This window comes from Triticum aestivum, chromosome 6B (genome assembly GCF_018294505.1).
Source record: "Triticum aestivum cultivar Chinese Spring chromosome 6B, IWGSC CS RefSeq v2.1, whole genome shotgun sequence".
NCBI classification, from domain to species: Eukaryota; Viridiplantae; Streptophyta; class Magnoliopsida; order Poales; family Poaceae; genus Triticum; species Triticum aestivum.
In genome coordinates, this window is record NC_057810.1 from 358,093,400 (window position 1) to 358,117,218 (window position 23,819).

The 23,819-nt window shown below is 46.5% G+C and overlaps 1 protein-coding gene and 2 long non-coding RNA genes across 13 annotated transcripts; 1 reads left to right on the forward strand and 2 right to left on the reverse strand.

Annotated features, from left to right (window-relative positions):
* Nucleotides 1–6,048: 6,048 nt before the first annotated feature.
* LOC123137150 (fimbrin-5) lies at nucleotides 6,049–12,256 on the reverse strand. Its single transcript, XM_044556758.1, has 15 exons — nucleotides 12,002–12,256; nucleotides 11,677–11,828; nucleotides 11,399–11,572; nucleotides 11,051–11,298; nucleotides 10,763–10,934; nucleotides 10,001–10,039; nucleotides 9,805–9,879; nucleotides 9,606–9,722; nucleotides 7,879–8,090; nucleotides 7,489–7,641; nucleotides 7,218–7,417; nucleotides 6,961–7,118; nucleotides 6,779–6,875; nucleotides 6,608–6,699; nucleotides 6,049–6,500 (listed from the first exon to the last, which is right to left on the reverse strand). The coding sequence occupies exons 2-15, from the start codon at nucleotides 11,758–11,760 to the stop codon at nucleotides 6,243–6,245; spliced, it is 2,079 nt and encodes a 692-aa protein (XP_044412693.1). The 5' UTR covers nucleotides 11,761–11,828; nucleotides 12,002–12,256; the 3' UTR covers nucleotides 6,049–6,242.
* Nucleotides 12,257–13,154: 898 nt separating this feature from the next.
* On the reverse strand, nucleotides 13,155–20,644 carry LOC123137152 (uncharacterized). Of its 4 annotated transcripts, XR_006467811.1 has the most exons (4): nucleotides 20,352–20,644; nucleotides 19,830–20,051; nucleotides 16,620–16,727; nucleotides 13,155–16,516 (listed from the first exon to the last, which is right to left on the reverse strand). It is a non-coding gene; the product is annotated as an uncharacterized lncRNA (long non-coding RNA). The 4 variants fall into 4 exon arrangements; XR_006467810.1 differs by having other exon boundaries at nucleotides 13,155–16,727; XR_006467809.1 differs by having other exon boundaries at nucleotides 16,620–20,051.
* LOC123137151 (uncharacterized) lies at nucleotides 14,302–20,898 on the forward strand. Of its 8 annotated transcripts, none has more exons than XR_006467803.1 (7): nucleotides 16,175–16,430; nucleotides 16,652–17,265; nucleotides 17,373–17,548; nucleotides 17,638–17,752; nucleotides 18,464–18,696; nucleotides 18,778–18,884; nucleotides 20,365–20,898. It is a non-coding gene; the product is annotated as an uncharacterized lncRNA (long non-coding RNA). The 8 variants fall into 8 exon arrangements; XR_006467802.1 differs by having other exon boundaries at nucleotides 16,652–16,783; nucleotides 16,997–17,265; nucleotides 17,638–18,696; XR_006467801.1 differs by having other exon boundaries at nucleotides 16,652–16,783; nucleotides 17,000–17,265; nucleotides 17,638–18,696.
* Nucleotides 20,899–23,819: the final 2,921 nt, after the last annotated feature.

Consider the following 23,819-nt stretch of genomic DNA (forward strand, 5'->3'; position numbering starts at 1 on the left):
GTTAAGTGATCAATAGGTGGTGGTGGTGGTGGTCGGTTGTTGTTGTTGTTGTTGTTGTTGTTGTTCCCCTTATTCTGATTCTGGACTAGAAGTTGCATCAGTGCATTCTGCTACTGGATCAACTGAGTGAGCTCCGGTGGGAAAGCAAATCCATTGTCACGTCTTGGACGCATGTGAGGGTTTAGAAAAGATGAGAAAATAGAATAGAATGAGGTCTATGGAGAAAACACTACCCATATGCACATGAGACAATTTCAATCAATATCACTTCAATCAATTCAAACAAAGGCATACAACGGTCTAACTATCGTTACAAGAGTGCTCGGACTATACTATATACATGGGGGGAATTCTACTACTATTATGGTGGTCGACTAGAAAAACTGCTCGGTTGAAGACTCCATGATATCTGCTCCAGCTTCGTCAACATAGTCATCATCGCTATCGCCGGGGTCCGAGTCGGTGTCGTCGATGATGATGTAGTTCTCTAGACAAGTGCAATCATTGTCTTCTCCTCCAGTCGCGGGGAATCCCATGAATACCTTTAGCTTCTTCTTCAGATCATCATTCCTCTCCACAAGCATTGCTATTTCCTCCTCATATCCATCGCGTGTAGACTTAAGTTCTTATTCCAACTCCGTGATCTTGGTCATAGCCTTCTTCAGGTCTATCATGCCTGCGCACATCTGGTTCTCCTGACAACGAATGTGCTGGTTTAACTCCTGAATGAAAGCTGCAATTGATCTATCCTTCCTGGTGCTGATCATCTCCTATTGCTCATCTCGGCGCCCACAAATCTGGTAAATAGTATCCTTAAGATCGTTGTGGTAAACTTCTCCAATGCGTCCCATGGTGATGTGGGCTGCCATGCTCTTTCCTAGACTCCAGGTTGGTGCATCAAAGGAAAACTCTACGGGCTCAGTGACGGGCATGAACGTCCTTCCTGGAACTTGAACTTGAATCATCCAACGCTCCTCTTCAGGTAAAGTGGCGATGTAGGTCCCGGTGAAACTTGGTACTCCGATGTTCAGGTACTTAGTGACTTCCTTCAAGTGGCGTCCAAAAAGTATATCTTCATCCGGTTGCGTGAACTTGTTCCTTGCATCCGCCATCCTAAAATAGTAGAAAAGATGAGGAGTCAGAAATGAGAAGAGTGAGTAGTGTTCTAGGGCTTTAGCTTAGTGGTCGTGTCCTACAGTCAGTGTGTGCTCTGATACCATCTTATAGCGACCAGACCTCAAACAGTCTGATCTCTCTGCTTTAGTGTCATCCCTGGATCAGTAATGCTGACACGCACAGTACTTGAAGGATTTGTAACAGAGTAGCAATCACACACTTATTACATCGAATGTCTCCAAAAGAGAGCTTATTACAATAAATAAGGCTTAAGGCCATCTAATAACGATAACAGCGGAAGGCTTGGAAGATAAGAGAGTCCATCAACTCCAACGACATCACTGAGTATAAGACCACGACCTAAGGCACCTTACTCGTCGTCTGAAAAGTCTGCAACATGAACGTTGCAGCCCGAAAACGGGTCAGCACATGGAATATGCTGGCATGTAACACATAGAGAGTAATGAAAAGAATAATGCTATACTACATGCATATATAGCTGGTGGAAAGCTCTATGATTACAATTTTGCATAAAGCCAAGTTTTCCCTACTGCAAAGGAATAAATTTTATTTAACTATCATGGTGGTTGTTAAACATTGACAAGGTTCACCCAACTCAATCCCAATTAAGCATCATCATTAAACCCAACAAAATTAATTAAAGTAACATGATGAGATTGATAATCCAAGTACTAGATACTCAAAACGTCCATAACCGGGGACATAGCTAACCATGATTAGTTTATACACTCTGCAGAGGTTTGCACACTTTTCCCCGCAAGACTCGATCTCCTTCGTTGGAATTCTCGCACTACATGGTGTTTGAGAAAACGGATGACCGAGACATAGCCTTTCAGAAGTGCTGGCACCTTATGATCGGGTAGACAGTTACACCTACTTTCCCCTACATCCGCTAGTCTACCACTGTAAGAGTTCACATGACTTAATCAACTATGCTAGAGCCCATAGTAGCTTGTGGTTGCACACGGAAGTTTCTAGGATGAATAATCTCATGATCCCTTTGAGCCTGGGTGGCGGTCCATAAAGAGAAATACAGGCAATCACTAGAATCCCAGGTGCCTCAATCCACCCAGATGTGTATTAAAGTTGCCACCTTAAATAAACCGTTAAATTAACAATCTCACATCTGTCATGGAAACACTCACCCAATCCACGTCTACTAGCATAGCATGGCAATATAAGCAAACATAGAAGTAACTCCCAAAGGTTTGAAAGTAAATAGGATATAGGTACTACCTCAACTACATCCCAAACCCACATGTTAATCAGATCCTAATCATGCAATTGTTTGAGGATTGGTCTAATGCAATAAAACTGGGTAGTAAAGAGGTATGATCAAAGTGTTACTTGCCTTGCCGATGATCCATGAAACCTAGAGATTCAAAGTAGCAAGCGGCGCACTCCGGGTACTCTATCGCAAACAAACAAGCATACAATAAGTACTCATCTAAAGCACAGGTAAAACTCAAATAAGATAACTAACCAGAAAGTTCAACTTAAGAACTCCGGTTTGCAAAAAGAATCAAATCAAACGAAGCAACGAAAGTCAAACGGCGAAAGAAATAAGCTTCGTTTACTAATCTGGACCTAAGTCAAATTTTACAGTAGCAAAAACTTGTTTGAGTTGGTTAAACAAAAAGAGGGTTTCGAGACGAAACTCTCGGCGCTTGAATCGCCCGATTCCGACAAACGAGCGAAAAGATAAACTAAAACAAAAATCGGATTAGAAATCGCTATCTGGAATAATCGCGGAAAATCCGAGAAAAAGAAAAACTGACGAACAGTCTAACGAATGGACGTTCGTTGACTGCAACTAAATGGTGAACTCATCCGTTAGAACGAACGAACGAGCGAACGCTCGCTAAATAAATAAACCGGGAAAAAATAAAAAAAACTGAACTAGAAAAAAATATATAGAAACCTAGGGTTTTCAAAAAAACCGAATCGGTTTTCTTTAGAAAACCGGGGCGGCGGGCGGCTACCTCGGCTCGGGCTCCGGCGAGGTCCGGCGGCTCCGGCGGGGCTCCGGGCGGTGGCTACGGCGGCGGCGTCGCGAACGACGGCGACGAGAGGCGAGGCGGGTCGGGTGGCGGGGTGGGGCAGGCGGCGACGGTATTTATAGGAGGGGGCGACGTCCGGCTTGGGGAAGGGGGCGCCGGGTCGGGGTCGGCTCGGGAGGCTTGCCCCGGCCGGACTCGGCGGCGGCGGCGGCGCGGACTCCCGCGGGGAAGGCGGCGGCGGCGCGGACTCCCGCGGGGGAAGGCGGCGGCGGCGCGGGCCTGGCCTGGCTCGGCTGGGCCTTCGACCCAGTCGGGCGCGCGAACATTTTTTTTTACAAAAAATTCCGCCGAAACTAAGAAAAAATCTAGAAAATAAAATAAAATTCTAAAAATGCCAAAATAAATTTTCACCGTCTAAATAAAATATTTAGAGCAAGATGAACGTTTTCTTGGCCCTAATATGCAGTTTTGAAAAACATGCAATTTTCCTAAATTCAAATAAAATGGCGAAAAACTCCGAAATAAAAACTTATTTGATTTGATTATTAAATCCTCAATATTTCTTTATTTTGGGAAAGTCATTTTATTCCCTCTCTCATGTTTTTACAATAGAAATAATTAAAGATAAAATAAATAAAATCAAATGATCCTATTTTCAAAATTTGAGAAAACTCAAATATGAAAATAACGAAATTCCCAACTCTCTCCGTGGGTCCTTGAGTTGCGTAAAATTTCTAGGATCGAGCCAAAAATGCATTAAAACATGATATGCAATGATGATCTAATGTATAATATTCTAAATTGAAAATTTGGGGTGTACACGGGGAGACCGGTCAGCAGGAGAGTTTGAACGGGGGTGGCGGCAGGTGCTGACGGAGCAGTAGCAGGTGCTGACGGTGGACTGCATGCTTTATCCAAAAGCGATGTCGGACCCAACCTTTGGGAGGCGGGGATCCAAGGCATGGGCGGGGAGGCATCGGGGTGCGGCCCAGCACCCCCTGCCAACCACGATGAGGAGGCGGCCGGCGGCCGAGGGGACAGGCTGCGTCACCACGACCAGAGCGTCATGAGGCGCCAGGAGATCGTCGGGGAGGGAACTCGTAACGCCGAGGCCAGGGGCCGGGGACCGGCGGCGAGCCAGGGTCATCACCATCAGCCCCGGTCGGGGGAGGGGGCGGCGGTGGGGACGGAAGGCGGTAGTCGTGGGTCTTCGAGACGTGGATCGACAACGGGAACCAAACAAGGGAGCGCGCGAAGCGTGATACACGATCTGGGTCAGCATCCAGCGCAAGGCTATCCCACGACGGCAGGAGTAGCTCGGACGAACGTGGGATGCCATCGGGGTTGGCCGTCCAGACGGAGAGGCGGAACACATACATGTCGCGGCCGGAGCGCGTTTCCGGGGCGAGGTCCTCAATGAGGCAGAAGGGGGCCAGCAGGATGTCAGAGGAGGAGCGATCCCATGCGTCATCCGGGATGCCGCGGATCTCGATGAGGAGATGGGGCTCCAGGGGGTGAAGCGTAGCCGGAAGCACGGGGAACGCAAGCTCGTGGCCGCCACACGTGCACGAGACTCACGGGAGCGGAAGCGGATGAGGAAATCACCGGGGTGGTGGCGGTGGACGAAGAACTCATCCAGCGGAAGGTTAAAATGTGCCTGGAGAGCCTCGTAGACCTCGCCAGGGGAGATGCCCCTGCGGTTGCCGGCAGGCTCGGCAAGCAGAGCAAGGGACTGGAGCGCGTCCTCGGCAGACTCCATTGCCGCAGACCATGGCAAGTAGCATACCGCGCCGGCAGGGCGGAGCGAAGGATGCCCCGAGAGGGGGGAGGCGGTCGCCGCAGAAGAGCTGGAGCCCGTCGGGGGAGCCAGGGATGGCGAGGCCGATGAGGGGACCAACGCTCCGCGGGAGGAGGAAGGCCGGGAGGTCCCGGCCGGCAGCACGAGCGAGGAGGGCATGGACGCGGCCCCGGAGGACGCGGGGCCGTTCGGTCCGGCAACGCTCGCATCGGAGGACCCGGGAGAGAGGTGGAGCGAGCGCTTCGGTGGCGGAGCCAGACGGACGACGAGGTAGCGGGGTGGTGCAGAACCGAGCGACATGGCCAAAGAAACGGCAGCGTCTGCAGCAGATGTCTCGACGGCACTCAGATCTGAGGTGCCAGGGACAAGCCAGACAGCGCGGGCACTCGTCGGCGCGCCGGGGCGACGCATCATGGTCGCGGCGGTGATGCCGGGGGCGAGGCGAGGGGCGACGGTCGGAGCGGCGCGCCTGGCGGCTATGGACGGCGGTCCACGCGCCACCCGCCTCGTCAGGGGCCGGCTCCTCCACTGGAGGAACGCGGTGGATCTCGGAGCGGGGTCCTGGACGGGGGCGGCGGGCGGCGGGGAGGCGAGGGCCAGGGCGTAGGAGGGGCGGGGCAGAGCGGGCTGGGCGATGGGGAGGGGCTCCCATCCAACCAGCGGCGCTCGCAGGTCCGGCCCGGGCCGGGGGGTGGGGGGGGGGGGGGGGGGGGGGGGGCGACGGCGAGGTCATGGCGGCGGGCGCCGAGGGGCGCGACGGCGCAAGGGCTGTGGACGCCGGGGCCGGAGTGGCCACCGGCGGAGCTCGAGGCGAGAAGCGAGGAGCGAGGTTTGCCAGATTGGAACCGGGGCGCAAGCAGACGGGAGGTGCGTGGATAAGATCTAAATGGTCCAAGACGCGCCGATCATACGGCCGCACGGTGACTGCTCCCTTGAAATTAGATCGATCATGGAGTTGACTGTCCTCTCATCTATGGTACGCTGGCCAGTCGAACTTCATTTTGAGTTAATAAATTGCACCTTTTGTCAAAAATGTAATCTGGGGTATGCTGGCGAGGCACAACGAACCAAGCATAGGAACGCACTGCAGAGAAGAAAGACGGGAAACGCATATAAACCGGAGTATCTTACACAAGCTTTAATCGGCGCAGGATCTTTGTTTATCTAGTACAAGTATAAAGGTAGAAGCTCATCGCTGCGCATTTGCACGCAAAGAGTAGATCAAAACTAACTTCCTGCTCTGCCGTTTGCTATCCCTCCCGTATTGAAACCACCCCCTGCCTGATGTGGTCAGGTCGGATTTTATTTTAGGCACCATCTTCAAGGCTTTCTTCTCCTCCTTTTTCTGTCTCTGCTTCTGCCTCTGCCTCTGCTTCTGCCTCTGCTTCTAATTCTTTTTCTTCCTCCTCCTCCTCCTCCGCCACCTCCTCCTCCTCCTCCTCTTCTGGGAGAGCTTCTTGTGACGCTGCGGATCCTGCTGGCCCGGGGCCTTCGTAAGGTCCATGCTTCTGCAGACTCCAGTACATGATGCTTGCAGTAAGAGTGAGGATCATCTTGGGATTTACCTGACACAACAAAATGAAAAAGGCAATGTCACTGTTTGATCCTTGACTGGCCCAATGTTACTGTCCATCTCTCAAGTTAGCGCGACAAACAATTTTTCATAGGCTACCTCCATTATGTCCTCTGGCAACCAGAACACGGTGCACCCGAGTTTCCTAGCAACAGTTATGATGTATGTTGCATTCATCTTCTTCTCGTCATCTGCAACAACAAAAGTGAATGACAACGGAAACGCGAAAAAATCTGAAACTGACTCAAGAATCAGAGCAAAGGTACACACCATCCTCCCCCTTCTTCACCATATTCCAGTCAACAACTCTACTTTGCACAGCGCTTAGAAGATCCAGGAAGAACATCCCATCTGATAAGCTCTTATCCTAGAGAATCAATCAACACAGCTGCTTAAGGCCATGTCCATGACAACACAAGTTAAATTTTAATAAAATGGGAATGCTGATCAACCTTGAAGTTTTCGATGTGAGATGTTTTTCCTGATTCCTTGACCTTATTATTCGCCCAGATTAGAATGTCAGCATCTGTAATCTCTTTGTCTTTAGAGTGGGATCTCAAGTTCTTTAGCAGCTGTAGGATGCTAGTCCTCATGAGTTGCCACAGGAAAGCTGACAGGGTATTATTTGAAATCAAATAATATACAGAATTCAAAATTAGAAACAGAAATAAGAGCAAGCTAAAGCCTACGCGGGGATTGTTTTTTTTACCAAGGATTAGCTTCTTGTTTCCTTGAACAATGTCATTTCCTGCTACATTCACAAGAGAAAAATTTAACTCCTTCCCAATTCTGATAACCTGATTGCAGTTCTCAACCTTCCTAAACGGCATGATAATTGGAGGTTTCGATGCTTGTTTCCAGATAACTGATCCTGGAGAAATTTTGTCAAGCACTTCCAGAAGAACCCATCTGGAAATGAACTTTTGTAAGATGCCAAAAATATATTTCAAGGCTAAGTTGCTAGTGGAAATGGGACTAACCCAGTCCTAACATCCTCAAATAAATTGTTCACGTAAGTTGCAATTCCAAGACTGTTGATCCACAAGCGAAATGCTCTCTCTTCCCTCGATGCTTCAACATCATCAGGGGTATCTTGGACGACAGGAGCCACCTTGTTCGATGATAGACCATTTCTGCACAGGTTTTAAATCATTTTCATAATACAATATGCATTAACCTGGACAAAATGTTTGAAACATCGACATTTGCACAGTTATATAGCTGTTTTGATTTATTTGTCTTCTAATACACAGATAACAGGCGGAACAATTCCTACAAACTCATGATATTTCTTTTAGTTTCTTGCATTGCATACAACCCTAAGGGGCAAAACAGATTTATCAGAAGAGAGGACAAGGAGAGATCAGTACCTTTGCTGGAATATTTGTGCGACAAATGCCAAGTTGAGATTTGCTGAACCCTCATTAATATCTTTAGATGTTACATATCTTGTACAATCAAGCTTTTCGGCGGTTTCAAGTACTTTCTTTGCCCTTTCTTTAGGATCTGTAGTTTCTATCATGGTCGTTGAGCTATGCTCGGGAGCAAGGGCGCTGAGAAGGTAAGCATACGCTTCACCATCCTGCAAATACATCATACGATATAGCATAATGAAATCTTTTGCATTAGCATTTCTCAAAATGTCGTCAATATCATAGAATGATTTAACAGATCTATATAAACATGCCATAAAAGTCAGTGTTTATTCCAAGCAAAAACAAAAGTCACAGTATTTACCGTCGATATGAAAAAAATGCCTATCTCATGAAAAGACCCCCTACCCCTCGCGTCGCCTGCCCCAAGCGATGCCAGGGGCCCCAAAACCTTAGCTCCGCCAGCACCCTCTAGCGCCTCCTTCTGCCGCCGCTGCCGCCGGCGTGGGCTGCGGTGGCGGCGGGTCCGGTGCCGAAGGCACCTGGGTGGATGGGCGCGGTGGATCTCATCTGAGGCGGCTCCTCTCGTGCGATCCGAAGGCGGCGGATGGGGCGGCGACCCCAAGCCGTGCGGCGGTGGCCGAAGCACCATAGCCGGCGAAGCGGCGGCCCTGAATGGACGGCGGCGGTGGCAGCTCCCCATCCGGTGGGGTGGGCTGTTCTGGTCGGGATGGTGACGGCGGTGACTGCGGATCCAACGCCCCGATCGAAACCGCCGCGGGGAGGCCTTCCCCAGACCGGAGGCGCGTGGAGGGGCCGGTGAGGAGATGCCGGATCTCTGCCGGACTACCGAGGGTGACGTACGTCTTCGTGGCGAGGTTCCGCTCGGTTCCAGCCAGCCGCGAGGTCGGGAAGACGTGGCTTCCGGTGAAAATCGCACATGACTGCAGTCTTGGCGGACGATGGCGGCGACTCGGACGTCGTTCCCTTGACGAGGCATCGTCGTTGCAGGTCACGTCAACCTGATCGGGAAGTTTCGGGGGAAACCGTAGATCTGGGTCTACCGGATCGGATGATGACGGTGCCTTCGGTGTCGTTCTCCCTCCTGGGGGCATCGTTTTGGAGCAAGTGCTGGTTGGAGGGGACAAGAGGAGGAGCGGTGTTTCATCTTGCCCATTGATGACGGCGGATCTCGGCGGCATGGCGCAGTGGAGACTCGGTGCACGATGAGCGAAGATGGACTCGCGCAGGAGGGTGACGGTGTCTGGCGTCGTGGTGGCGTCGGCGGCAGCTAGACCAGGCAAGGTTGATGCAGCAGTACAACTCTGAAGATGGATTGGTGGCAGGTGGCTGCAGCAGCCTCATACCCGGCAGGCGTCCTGGTTGAGGAGCACGCCGGACTGGTGGGTGCCCATACCCGGCAGACGTCCTGGTTGGGACCTCAAGTCTTAAATGTTAGGTTTGGCTGCGAGGTCTGTTTGGTATTAGGCCTAGACTATCAGCGCCCCTTCATCAACTGGATAGGAGTAGCGACGGATATTGCTTAGACGGTGGATTTAGTCTTACTGTTGTATGACTATGTAAGGTCTTGTGTCAATAATTAATAAAATGGTTGTATGCATCGTCCAGATGCAGAGGCCGGGGGTCTTCCTCCTTTTCTAAAAAAAAGAGGTTGTGCATTTTTCAGGTGTTTTGTGTAATATCCATACAATTGATATACATACCTTAACATCAGTAGAGAAATTTGTTACAGTTTTTTTGTACCCTGCTTTCTTGATATGAAAGTTCATCCATTTGAGCAACATCTTGTCTGGTGCTAAGGTGACAAGCTCCTCTGCTTCCTGTATAACATCATGTAACATAATTATCCAGACTTTGCTAATGCACAAGCATGTACATACAAGTTCTCTTGATGATTTGAACCTTGCTGTTATCACCAGCCACCAACTCCAACAACTGAGGTGTATTCTTCAGATTCAAATCTGCTAAGAGTTGTATCTGAGAGAAGTCCAACGAAACAAATTAGAAAGATAGCATTCATCACTGTTTTAGGTAACACTATATTGCAGAAAAAAATATTTAGTAACTAACTCAGTATTGGTGGTTGTAGAAAACACACCTTTATGATTTGGGATAGCAAACCAAGAACTAGATGAGGCTGAAAAAGGAAAAATACTTCAGCAGTACAAAGTAAAATGATTTAACAATAATAAATATATTGCTACGAATCTTTACTCTTACATAAAATGTGAGTTGGCGATAGTACCCGATATCCCATCAGATTTTTTTTCTACCATCCTAAAATTCTAACAATCTAACTTATTGAAACACGAGCAAGCTTCCAAGAATTTAATAAATTAAGCATGCTCTCTTTTCCACCTTCCTAAAAAACCTGTAACAGTTAAGAAAACTAACTGAGACACAAAAAAAAAGCAAAAGCTTGTATGTATATAAAAAATTTAACATTCTTGTGCTTGCAGAGACATTATATATAAATCATTCTGTGAACTGGACCAGGCCGATGACAACGCCTTAACACGACCGGCTATTTGTTTCTCTGTTGCAAAGCACAGTTATGTTTCTAGTAGTGATATGTAACATTTTTCAGTCCAGGAATTTGTCGACACCAAAAAGAAGTTAAGAGCCTCAAAATAGAATACTCCCCAAAGATTCATTTAATAAAATGTACAACTGCGTACATTGTGCAATTCAAGATATGCACAACCTAGTCAAGAATGTCATTACATATCTACCCTTCCCTGAAAACCAGCTCAACTTCTATACTGTTTTGCTAGTTCAAACTTAAATAGGAACAGAAGGAAAAGAACTTAAGATCTAGAGTAATAAACTACGTTAATGCAGTAAAAACATAGAAACGTACTCTAGCTTCAATCAGATCCTGTGTCCCAATGTTAACAACAGTACAACCAATGGCCTTGGCAGAGTTGAGACAAAGAGTGTGGTTCTCGTTCCTCTCCCATGGATTCAGTTCCTTCTTTGTATTGATTGCTCTCTCGTCTATTGTGCCGGGAACAGCAACATTGATCAACTTGCTGATTCAGTATAAGGTAAGGGAATAACTGCCTTAGAAAATTCGTTAACAGAAATAAAAATTAAGAGATGCTGTGGTAGTAAAAGAATACAGTGAGCATTTAAAAGAACATCTCACCAAAGTAGAACACCATCCCCAATAAGATTAAATATATCGTTTGATGCTGGATCCAATGGCAAGAAATTCTTCAGGAAAGGGTCCTCCCCGAGAAATTTATTTATATGATTGACATAAGAAGTTTTTTCAGACTCATTAATGACGTGCAAGAGAGTAGTGGTGGACGCCTTCAAAAATGACACTGATCCCTTCAATTTCTTTTTGCCTCCTGATTTGCTGGCTCCCTTTGCTTGAAGATTTAAGTACTCCTAACATATTGCAAGATTGTACAACTCATCAAACAAAAAAACTCATAGATAAGTGAAAATGTGGAATCAACAGAAGGTATGCCAAGATGATCGAATGTACCCTAAGGAATGGCTCAAATTCGATTGACTGGTCCATATCGGGGTAAGACCCGCTCAAAAAATTTGTGATCTCCTCCTCAGTCAGAACCTCTTGAATGCCCCTAAGCTTCTCCATTACTGGCGGCAAATCTTTTATAGTTACCTGCTCGGCATCCGATCTCTTTGCGGAAGTGAACTATACCGTGGAACATAAGAGGTAGCATTGTGATTACACAATTATGGAAAGGAAACAACACGATTTTTCAAAGTGCATCAAGAATGGCCTCAAGGAGTGCTTACTTTTGTTCGGAGCGTTCGGAGCTGCACTTGGGTGAACTGGTTCTGGAGCCATGGATCAGAGACAAGAACACCAACGCTAGACATTGTCTTCCGAATTCAGTTTCACTCTCGTGCTAAATTAATTCTTGCACCAATTCGGCAGTTATTGAGACCTAGAATAAAGACAGTCCAACCATGATCTTAAATCGCTAGGACTAATTAGCACCAACCTCTCTGATCAAATTCAGCACTATGTTTGCAGTATATGCATCAAGAAGAATAGGACCAAAACTGTTGGAATTATTACACTTGCAGGAAAAATATCCCCCAACGGATCGTCACCAACCTTTGCGATGAAAAATTCTTTTTGGAAGGCTTTGATCTTCGTTCTTCCTGTCTTCCTTCCTCCGGCACCCGAAAACTATTCACTCCGCATGCATTGCTCCCAGCTCCGCGGCGAACCCCAAGAACTGTGGGGAAGCGAACGTGTGGTTGGATAGCAGAGAGCCATAGGATATAGGAAGAAAAAGGGAGAAGCTAAAATGGTGTCTCCTTTTTCAGCCTCCCGCATATGCCTAGAATAGAAAAGTAGATAACTAATATTAGAACGTGAAGCTTCCACGGACATGCTCCTCCTCTTCTCCCATGGAGTCTCTCTCTCTCTCTCTCTCTCCAACATACTCATGTTTCATGGGTGGACGACTCTTGGATTTTTCTCGCCGCGGGCATAATAGCTCTTGCCTACAGCATGGAGCTACTGGGCCTGTCTAATACTGTAGCTGCATAGAAGTTTTTTTCCTGTGATTTTATTTCACTGTTTTGCATCATTTTTTTTCTTTGGTTTTATTTGTTTCTTTCTTCTTTTTATATTTCTTCATTTCTTTTTGAACACATGTCTAATTTTGCTTACAAATTTTATATTTTTGTATACACATCAAGAATATTTTTATACACATTTAACATTTTTAAATACATGATTAACATTTTTGAAATATATGTTTTTATGTCTAACTTTTTAATACACATCTATTCATTTTTTATATGCATCTAGAACATTTTTATATACATTCAACATTTTTCAAATACATGATTAACATTTGTTTTCAAATACATGTTTTGAATATATTTTTGGAATGTTTCTTGTTGGGTTTTCAAATATGTGTTGAACTTTTTCAAATACACGTTGAAACTTTGTCTGAATGATACAAAACATTTTTATGCTATGCAAACATTTTTTGTACACTAGTAGTTATGTACAAGCAACACAGATCGAAAATATAAATAATTCTAATTTTTTATTAATCTACGTTTTGCTTCTTCGAACTTACTTAATCAGTCTAGCAAGCAGTGAGTATCAATTATCTCCGGTGGTTGCACGGTTCGCGGCTTACAAGGTCATGGTCTAAGGATGAAACATTTCAAATTATGATATTGATTTATTTTGGTTGCTATTACGGTTCTTTGGTTCATTGTTTAGAGCATCTCCAATAGATGATGTAGATGTAAAAATAACTAACTTTTGCATATCGAGGCACAAAACCCCCTCCCCAACAGATGATGTAGATGCAAAAAAAAAAACATCTCTGAGGCACAAAAACCCATCTCCAATAGACGATGTTGATGAAAAAAATAAAATTACATCTCCGGGAGGCTCATGGATGTAAAATACAACACCTCGCAATGGAAATTTACATCTCCACCTAAAGGAGATGTAAAACTCATGGATGCACGCCAACTGCCCAACCGCATTTATTTGGCTTCCGCGCGACCGCCGCCACCCGCACACCAGCGATTTTCGCCCTGAAACGTGCCGCCGCCACCCGTCGGCCCATCCCCGACCCCGCTGCCGGCCGCACCGCCATAGCCGCTGGCGACCTGCTGGTTTGAGTCCGCTACACCAATGACTGCCTGCCTCCGCGGCCGACGATTTGTGCCCGAGAACGACGCCGCTCGTCCGTCCATCACCGACCCTGTAACATCCCTGTAGCTCATATAGAGTACTCACACACTAATGGTGGAATTTCATTGTAGTTAATTTGCTAAACCTCACTTTGATCCAAACCGAGTTCAATTCAAAATTTAAAATAAAGTCAAAATAATATTTCTACAAACAGTAAAACAAAAATGTTTATAATGTTGCAAATAATCCCCTAGTATTTTTCGAAGAGGATCCAACATTGAATGAACTTATAAATTGGCCCTAGAAATATTTTAGTGGATCAGCGAGTTTAAATAAACACATTTAAAATTCAAATACAAATTTGAATTGCCCCATTTGACTCCAAACTTTTTGTGCCACCCAACCGTAATGCAATTAAATTATATGCTAAGTTTCATATTTAGCAAAATTCATTGGGTAGCTCAAATTATTGCAAAAGGGTAATAGAAAAAGAAAATAAAAGGAAATAGAAAAGTAGGGGGGAACCTATCTACTATTGGGCTGGACCTCAAGTGCACAGGGAGGCCCAGGCCAACTATGGGTCACCTCCCACCTCCGCTACAGTAGAGGCTGTAGGCGTGGCGACCATCCGCCATGGCCACCGGCCATCCTGCGGCCTTCCCCCGCTCCAAATGTCGATAAGGCATCCCCCCAGGACACCCCTCTCTGCCTCCCCGAAACCCTAGCCCCCAAATCCCCCTCTTCCTCGCTCATAATCGACGACCCGGACGAGGCCGAGCTCGCGGTCGTCGTCATCGTCACCGATCCCGTGGCCACCGAGCCTCCCGCACCTCCTCTTGGTGCTCACCGGCTTCCCCTTCGTCGACTACCTCGACTACGAGCACTGACTCATCGGAGTCGCTCCAAATCCTCGCCATCGAGCTCGACCACGCCGCCGGCTGCACCACTACCTCACCGCCGCGCTGCTCCTCCAGTCCGTCCCCGGCCTCCTCGACTACGTCCCCGAGTGTGCAGTGAGCCCCTCTCCCGAATCCCCCTTTCCCCAACGTCGATCCGTGCTTGTAGTCCCCATCTCCGCGAGCTCGTCGCCGGCCGCGCTCATTGCGCCCCCACACCGTGCGCCCCTGACCACGTTCTCGTGCCTTGGTCGCGCTCGCGCCTCGCGTCCTCTTGCCTGCGCCCATGCCACCCCCTGCATCTCCCCCCTACGCGCCCGCGCTTGGTCGCCGCAGCCGCTGGTGTTGTGTGCTACCGTGCGTGCCTGCGCACGCACATCCGCTCCGGCCCGTGCCTTGCCTCTCCTTAGGCCGCGCGCACACGCTGCCCAGCGCCTAACCCCGCCCCGCGGCCTTCTGCTGCTTCTGTTGCTTTTTGCCGTTGCCTGCTGCCGCGTTGTTGCCCTGCACGCGTCCGGTGCTAGCGCTCGCCTCCGGCCGCCGGCGCCCCCGGGCTCCCGTCCGCAATGGCCGCGCTTGCCGCTGCGGCGGTCCCACCTACGCCTGCCACGGCCAACTGCCCGCGCCATGGCTCTGCCCATCGTTGTTCTACTGCACACTGCTGCTAGATACTGTAGCTGTTGATCGCTTCTAATTCTACACTAACCCTCTAGACAACCCCTAAAGAGCGCCTAAACGACTGTTAACAGGAGTAAAAGTTTTATGGGCAGGTAGTACACTTGATAAGGTTCTAATGTTTGCACTGGACCAAATCCATTTGATGCATGGATTAAATCCTACGAAAATCACGAAGTGCTATGTTCTGTTAACAGAAAACATAAAAAAACAGCTTTATTGTCATAGCTACTTTAAGGCTGTTGTTGAACAAGCTGCAGGATCTGTCATGCCATCTAGGGGCTTGGCATGATAGTACTCTTGTTGTAGTACAAAACACTTATAGTAAGTATCACCTTTAGAGCTATGGATCAATGGTAATCATCTAGGAAACTTTGTATATTTTAAAAATTTCTGGATTCAACATCAAGTGGCACTTCTCAAATGAAGTTTCGACCAAGCAGCTGAACTCTATCATTGAACATATAAATCACGCTAGACTACCCGCCATTCTGGCGCCTTTGTCGCGCGCTCCCCATCTGCATCGCTCGTTTTGCCTCGCTGTAAAGATTTATGTACTTTTCAACTGCCTGTCAAGCATCTGTCCGTCAATTTTATTTCACGTCATGGGTTTCAGTTTGAGCAGATGACGCCTGGGCCATCCTTCCTCGTGGGGCCTGCGTTGCAGTGGGGGTTCTAGTCAAAAAAGTGGTGTGTGTGTGTGTCATGCAAAATTGCGGGTGCGGTGAAAACCTAGCCCAATCCCCTCCCGTCCCCGAGCTCCAATCGCCTCCTGTCCTCGAGCCCCGCGTACCCTCATCCCCTCCTGCATCGTCGCCTTCCCATCGCCTCCTTTTCTCTCCCTTGATTCTCGTCGCGCCGCCGCCCTTTCCTTCCTCCATCCCGCGCCTATCGCTGAGCCCCTCCTCTTCCCCGTTCCGCCAGCCTCATCCTCTGCCGCGCGCTCAATTCGATCTGCAGGGGAGAGAGTGAAGATGAGAGGGAGAAGGAGGGAGAGGAGGGTGAAATTGCGGAAAGAGGATAGGGAGGTGCGACTTCGAATGGGAGAGGGTCTCCGCTGGCGTTGGCCCGCGCCGGCGAGGTCGGGCGCGACCTGGCCATTGGTGGCGGCTCGATTCGCTCCTAGATCGGCTTGTGCAGTGCGGTGGTGCGGCGGACGGCCGCTCGTGTAGTGGCCTCAGCGGGTGGGCGACGACACCTGCAGCTGGTGCACAATGGCGACGGCATGCAGCTCCTGTGCCCCGCAACACTCTCCTTCCACGCACAGCAGGAGCGGGAGCAAGGATGCTGAGGCAGTAGTTCAGGTTTGCCTTCACCTCCTCTCCTCTCTTCCCCTGCTCTCCACATCTCTAACTTGGTTTGAGTTCTCACATTTGTTACTTTGCCTTTTCTGGCAAAAAAATGGTATGAAATCTGAGATCTGGACATCAAGTTCACTTCTTTTCTTTTTATCTGCAGTAGAAGGAAAATGAGGCAGAGAAGGTTTCACCAACCTCTTCTACACTGACAAGTCTTTTCTTTCCAGGATTGCCATGATGAGCTGCTGCTGTAGTGCTTTATAATTTTTTGGCCCCTTCCTAAATGTTCGCAGCCTGATAGTTCTGCACAATTGGTAGGAGCAGCGAATGTGCTCGTGGAAGCTCATTACCTTGATTAGGTAAAATTGTTATGATTTTGTTTCATATATGAATAGCTAGATGCACAGTGTTTTCGTATCGTATATATCATTCTAGATCTTGGACAAAGTACATGCCTATTTCCCTTTCTTCAGGTAGTAAATCCAGGTTGATTTCTAGACCCATGAAGACCTATGATGTTAGATGAATCCTTCAGACTTTTAATCGTGTGTTCTCTTCGCTCCTCTGCGCAGCAGCGACGGCGCCGCTCCTCCTCATGGCCACGGGTGAAGCAGCAGCGGCGCCGCTCCTCCTCATGGCCATGGGTGAAGCAGCAGCGGCGCCGCTCCTCCTCATGGCCACGGGTGAAGCAGCAGCGGCGCCGCTCCTCCTCATGGCCATGGGTGAAGCAGCAGCGGTGCCGCTCCTCCTCATGGCCATGGTCGCATCCTCCTCACGCACCTCCTTTGCACGCGCTTCCCGCTTCCGCTTGCTCGTTCTCCGGGTGTTTTAGTCAGAACAGGTGAACACTCTTTCTCTCTTCCACAGGTCCTCTATTTTTTTCTCTTCAACGGGTCCTGTCTCTTCCTCACAACCCCTCCTCATCCCTCTCCAATCTCTCCCATTCAGGCAGGGTGGAGAGGGCACATAGAAGCTAGGCAGGCCACAGACAACAGTGTGTTGCAGTGAGGACAACAGTGAATGACACTGGACGAATTCGTCCTGGTCGAGCCCCCACCCAGATGGCTACCTGCAGAGGAGATGTCAAGGACAGCTCCCAGTTCATGGCGGAGACACCAGCACAGGTGAGCCCTTTCTTACTCCTTTCCTCATTTTTTGACCTGAGCTCATCCCACTAATTAATTTCTTCCTATTTTTTTTTGTTCTTATGCAGATAGGGTTTGGGTGGGGGTTGATTCCTACCCTGATGGCAGCAACCCTCCTTCCGCAACCTTGCCCGCCGAGTGCACTGAGTTGTTTTGCTGTACAAAGAGCCTCTCCTTTTCAATGTACCATGGTGTCCCTTTCCATGCTAGCTCTAAACTTCTGCCCCCATCATTCCCATGGTGTCTAAGAAAATCATAGGGAAGAGGCTCTAGGAGAGGGGGTTTGGTTTTACTTTTCTGGTTTTGCAACACGATGCGACGAATTTCTTTATGTATCATGATGTTTCTATTTGTATACTAATGCAGTAATGCTTATTACAAAGCACATTGATACAAGTATGAAGCTTTGCAGATCTGTTCAAGCGAGTACTTTTTCTTTTATGCACTTTTCTTTTACTTTCACTTACTCCTTTTGTCATTTGAAACTGGTAGTGAACATATAAAGTAATTCAAATGGGGGCAATTCTTCTGGTTTGTATATCTATGTCAGCCCTTGCTTGAAAACCTAAAAATTGACTTGCATCCTAATCAGACTACACTTTGTCTTCCTTATTTCATAGAACAAAGCAATTGAAATTGGATATAGAACAAGTCAAACAATTGCACTTCATATATTGTCTAGGGTGAGTAGAATCTTACCAATCCTAATGGAAATGACTAATATGTTTATTTATCTAGACCCACATTTAAGACCATAGGGAAGATATTTGATATTCATAATCTGCATGTCTTACAGATTCACTTAATAAAATATTCAAAGTGCAAAGTATCTAGGAGTTGGTATCTTCTTGTAGCTTCATGTGCTCATATCAATTGGCTTTTTTCAATTTTCAGGTACCTAATATGGCTAAATGCGTAACGAAAAGGCCTGTCTTCCTAGCCTCCTAGATCCAACAGTTGCACGAATAAGCAAAGGATATTTGTTTTCAAAGGCTCTGTTACGAGTGAAATGCGGCAATGGAAGCAAGGAATCACGGCTTACTTCTATTCGGATTCCATATCTACTAGGACAATCCTGATATCCTTCTCATCATTTATATTTGATTCCTTGGAGATTCATAAAGAAGGTATGTGCAAAATATCTGAATTTCAAACAAACCTACACTTGAGGTTTTTTATTGCATTTTCTTTATCTTATTCTTTTGCAGGAATGCATCCACAATACTGGTATAAAATTTGTTTGGATGGTTCAGAATCTTTAGATGGCATGGATGAGACATAATTTGTTGTATTTGGATATTTCTCATGGTTACAGGTTAGGAAATTTTGGTTCTACTGCCAGAGCATACTTTATCTTTCCATTTCCATCAATCCATCTTGATGTGTGATCGGGTTGCTGTGTGATGCTGTTAGCTATTGATATGGTGTCTGCTTACGTCTGTTCATAAGTACACTCTTTGACTATTGTTTGTTTCAGACATATAGCAAGCACAAGAAAAATCTGCTGATGAATCCTTAGCTAGCTTTTTATATTTTAGTCCTCTGGCCTTGTTCACACATAGTGACTAACCGTCTTGGGAAATTGGATGGTCCTTGTGTCGGATAGCTTCAGCTTTTAGCTATACTAGCAAATGTTCAGTTGGTGCATGTTGTACTTTACCAGATTATCGCAGATAAATTGCAAGAACCGGAAATACGTAGCTCTAGAATTAGGGAACTAGAAATAACTGATTCTTTTTGCCAAAAAAAGAGCTAGGTTTTTATAGACCTTCATTATTATATGCTTTCCATTTGCTGCATTCTTTCTTTCAGGTTGTTTCATTATTTTTCCATGTTAGCTTTAGGATGCCCATTGTATTTTAGTTCATATGTACATGTATTGTGTATGGTTAATTTGTCCTATCTGCCAGTGTCTGAGCATGACAAGCAGCAAAGAGGGAGGGGATTTCAAATACTCCCTCCGTTCCTAAATGTAAGTCTTTGTAGAGATTGCACTATAAACCGCATACGGATGTATATAGATGCATATTATATTTAGATTCATTCATTTTGTTTCGTATGTAGTCCACCTAGTGCAATCTCTACAAAGACTTATATTTAGGAACGGAGGGAGTACAAAGCAAAATGTGCACAAAATAGATGCGGCTCACAATGTCATAGCATAGACTGGAACAAAATATACATTGTGTATATATAATTACTACTATTATCCAGTGCTCACGATTTATGTTCACATAGATACATTGTAGCAACAACATACCTGGTATTGTGGATAATGACCACTCCATTGCCACAACTATAGAATACACCAGACTGGCCAAAAGTGCTCCATTGCCTCAACTGTAGAATACATCGGACTGGCCAAAAGTTGTCCATGGCCACAATTATAGAACACACCAGACTGACCAAAAGATGCCTGCATATGGCCAATAACTACAGATATGCTCTCCTGGACCATGGTTTGCTGTTTCGCCAGTGTTACCTGACAAAAAATTCAAAAATCACTGCCACCTCTTTTTCTGAATCAGAAGATGGCTGGCTGTCTGATATACTACTAGAAAAAATCGAAGCCCAAAAAGCATGAATGAATGATGGATCTGAACCTGTACTTCATAAATGATGTGCATATCACAAAAAATATGGATGGTTAGGCTATCAAAAATTTGGCATAATACATGGCTGACGGAGATAGTAACTTCAAAAATTACACGGCAACCAAAAGTTTATGCAAGTCTGAACAAAATCATTGAATCATTTTTCTTTAATTAATTTTGAAACATACCTTCCTCTTGCAGCAGTCTTGCTCCTTCGGCCCTTCAACAACAGTTCACCGATTAGTTTATCAGTCGGCGGCAGCAGCAGTGGTCCGCAGCACGGCAGCAGGCAACACGAGCGGAGAAGGTAGTGAGGGAAGGAGAAGAAGCAGCAAACATCAGCAGACACCCCACACCACACCCGTCATGGCGGCCTGGAGGGCCCTCGCTACGGAGGGCAGCGGAAGTTGGCAAGGCCGGCGGCCAGCGGTTGGCAGCAGCGAGAAGCGAGTGAAAGACCTGGTTGATTTGGGAAAAGGAGGAGAACAAAGGACTGGTGGATTTAGGGAAAGAAGAACAGATAAGGTTTGGTAGATTTTTTTTGTGAAAGGATAAGGTTTGGTAGATTTGGGGGAAAGGAGGAGAAGAGACGAGCGTGCGTGGCAGCAGGTAGTCGGTGTATTGGACTCGGATATATTTGGGCTGGGCCAAATGCTTATTGTAAACTTAATTATCCTTTTCATTTCTGAAAGGGTGGGTCGTGGCACCCTTTGGCCCAGATAAGGCTGCCCTGCATGTTCTCTTAGGTTGCCTTCTGTATGCCAGTTAGTCTAGCTGTACGTTTATTCTTTTTTTTCGTTTGTTTGTATTTCTTAAAAGCTAATGCCGTTGCATGTTTTTTTAACCTTTTCTTTTTGATCGGAGAAAGATGATGCTCTTTCTTAGGAAATTACTTATTGGATGGAACTATAGTCATCTTACAAAGTTTTTCCGCCAAATGTTTTTGTGTGTGCAACTATGATCGGTTTCTATTCGTTTATTATACAGTTTTATTCTGCAGAAACCGCATAGAGGACAAGAAAAACAGAAAAGTTAATTTTGGGGATGGCGAAAGACTGCATATCTTAGTTACCAGAAGTTTGGTGATCAAAGCAACCTACATGATGCATCTCTGCGTATGTAGCTTTGTGTAATAAAAGCTAGGTGATCAAAGCAATTTACATGATGCATCTCTAAATAGCTTTGCTTAGCATAAACTGATCTCACTACTTTCTTTAGCCTATTAATCTAATATCAATGTAATATATAGTTCTACATATGATATATTCCCTTCTATTTAAAGAATACCGGTCTCTAAACATTCCAATTTCCTTGGTTGAAAGCTTGGTTTGCTCCTGCTCTTTGTGCCATTGGCGCAACGGGTCATCTAGCATGAAGAAAGGATGTGTATATGCTTTCGTCTTCAAGTGCATGTCCAAGGGCCTCTGCATGATTATCTATCCAATCTAAGTAGATCACAGTAGTCCTTTGCTACGTGACTTGATATTACTATAAGTACCTATCGAGACTTTTATATCTGACATCATTTTGGATCTTATGTAAAAAAAATATGACAATCCTGTCCGTATATGACTATCATCAATCCGTACTTATTTTCATATGTTCCTTCCGTGTCTACATATTTTGATGCACACTCTTTCAATAATTGGTTTGCTCTCGGCCTTTGCGCCATGGGCGCAACGGGTCATCCAGTGGATGTAAATGATACTAGCATGTAGATCACAAAATGCTCAAAATTGTTATAAGGCAAAAAAATCATAGGACGTAGAGAATCATATTTGTAGACTTTTGAAAACAACTAAGTGATGTTTAAAACTAAGGAATTCTCAGACTTTGCAGAATTTTAGGAATTTTCAGGATATTACTAAAACTTTAGAAATTCGTAGAAATTCAACTGTAACTCTGATGAAAATGTTTTATATATGAAAAACGTTCAGAAAAATGAGACGAAATCGGTTAGTGCCCTCCATGTTTTATATATGAAACACTGCAAACATGGATCCTTTCATTCATCCGGATAATACCAAACGCCGAGAAAACGTTCCTAGATGTTTCCCCTCTCTGTCTGTAACCCCTAGCACTACGTTAGGTCACCCCTAGCGCCGTGTTTTGCCACGTCATGCTTTATGATGCTATTGTTTGCTTTGTTATTTATTTGTTTCCCCTTCGTTGCGTATTTTTTGGTAGACCCCGATACTGTGATAGACCCCGAGACTGCTGATGATCTGGTGGTCGTCTACTTCGCTTGAAGATCCGTTTTCATCTGTAGAGCTTCCAGGCAAGCAAACCCCCCTTGATCATTCCAATATCGCCCATTCCATTCTCTCTCATGTTTGCATTAGATTTTGCTATTGTACTTGATTGCTTCTACTCTCATGCATAGCCTGCTTTTGTAACCTGCTCTCGTACCTTAACTGTTTATCCTAAACCGCTTAGTATAGGTTGGTTAGTGAGCCATCATTGACTCCTCATCTTGTCCCTGTTTCCCCCGCTGGATTACCAGTTGACTCAATCAATGTGATCGACGTCCAGGGCCCGACACATCACCTCACCCCCTTTAGTTGTACGACTCTACAGGGCTACTATCGAGTGCCGAGGGTGATACATCGTAGTGCACTCCTGATGATAACTCTGTAGTGTAGCTAATCGGTCATGGTCTGTCGAGGGTGATTCCTCCTTCACCACTCTCGATGACGACTCTGTCATGCAACCCCTCAAGTGTGAACCATCGAGGGTGATTCCTCCTTAGTTCACCTTGAAGATTACATCAGGTGGATTCCATCGAGGGTGATTCCTCGGATCCCCCCTTGGTGTTTTGGATACACGGTTCTTTGACTTTACCACAAAACCATGTTGAAGTTGGTCGGCCTTGAGGGGTACCCGTGAGTTGATGTGTAGTCGGGTTGACCTGGAGGGTACCCGCGAGATTTCTACGTGGCATGGCCGGGCATTTCGGGCCCTTGCAGTAAGTCCACGAGATGGGGCGACGGGGTCACATGATAATGAGTCTATGCTCGTTACCGCGCGCTCCCAAGACACTAATAGATTTGGGTATTTGATCTGAGTTGGCCATCGGCCTACACGCACTAACCACCACGCGGGACAAGATATAGGCAACCGGCGTCGTAGTATCAACCGTAGCTTTCCAAACATCAGCGACTGAGCGGTGCACGCCCGGCTGGTCTGCGTAAAGCAACCGCCTTTGTAATGGAGGTTGGCAGGACTGATCTCGGCTGCCCACGCAATGTGCAGGAGTGCAAAGGGCGATGGGCCTAAGACCCCTGCGTGCTTAGGATGTATACCGGCGTGTTGGCCTCTCTGTTGAGCCTAGGTAGGGTTGCGACGTGTTGATCTTCCGAGGCCGGGCATGACCTAGGAAAGCGTGTCCGGCCAGAGATGATTGAGTGTGTTGGGTAATGTGCTGCAACCCTGCAGAGAAGTTAATCTATTCGAATAGCCGTGCCCGCGGTAATAGGACGACCTGAAGTTGTATCCCGATCTTTACAACTAGAACTGGATATTGAGATGTGAAATGGATATGATGGATGTGGGATTGCTTTCTCGCAGGGAGTCGAGAAAGGATCTCTGGGCGCTAATGCTACAACTTACTTGCTAAATATAATATGCTATCCTGCACTCTTCTAAATGCTGCAAGA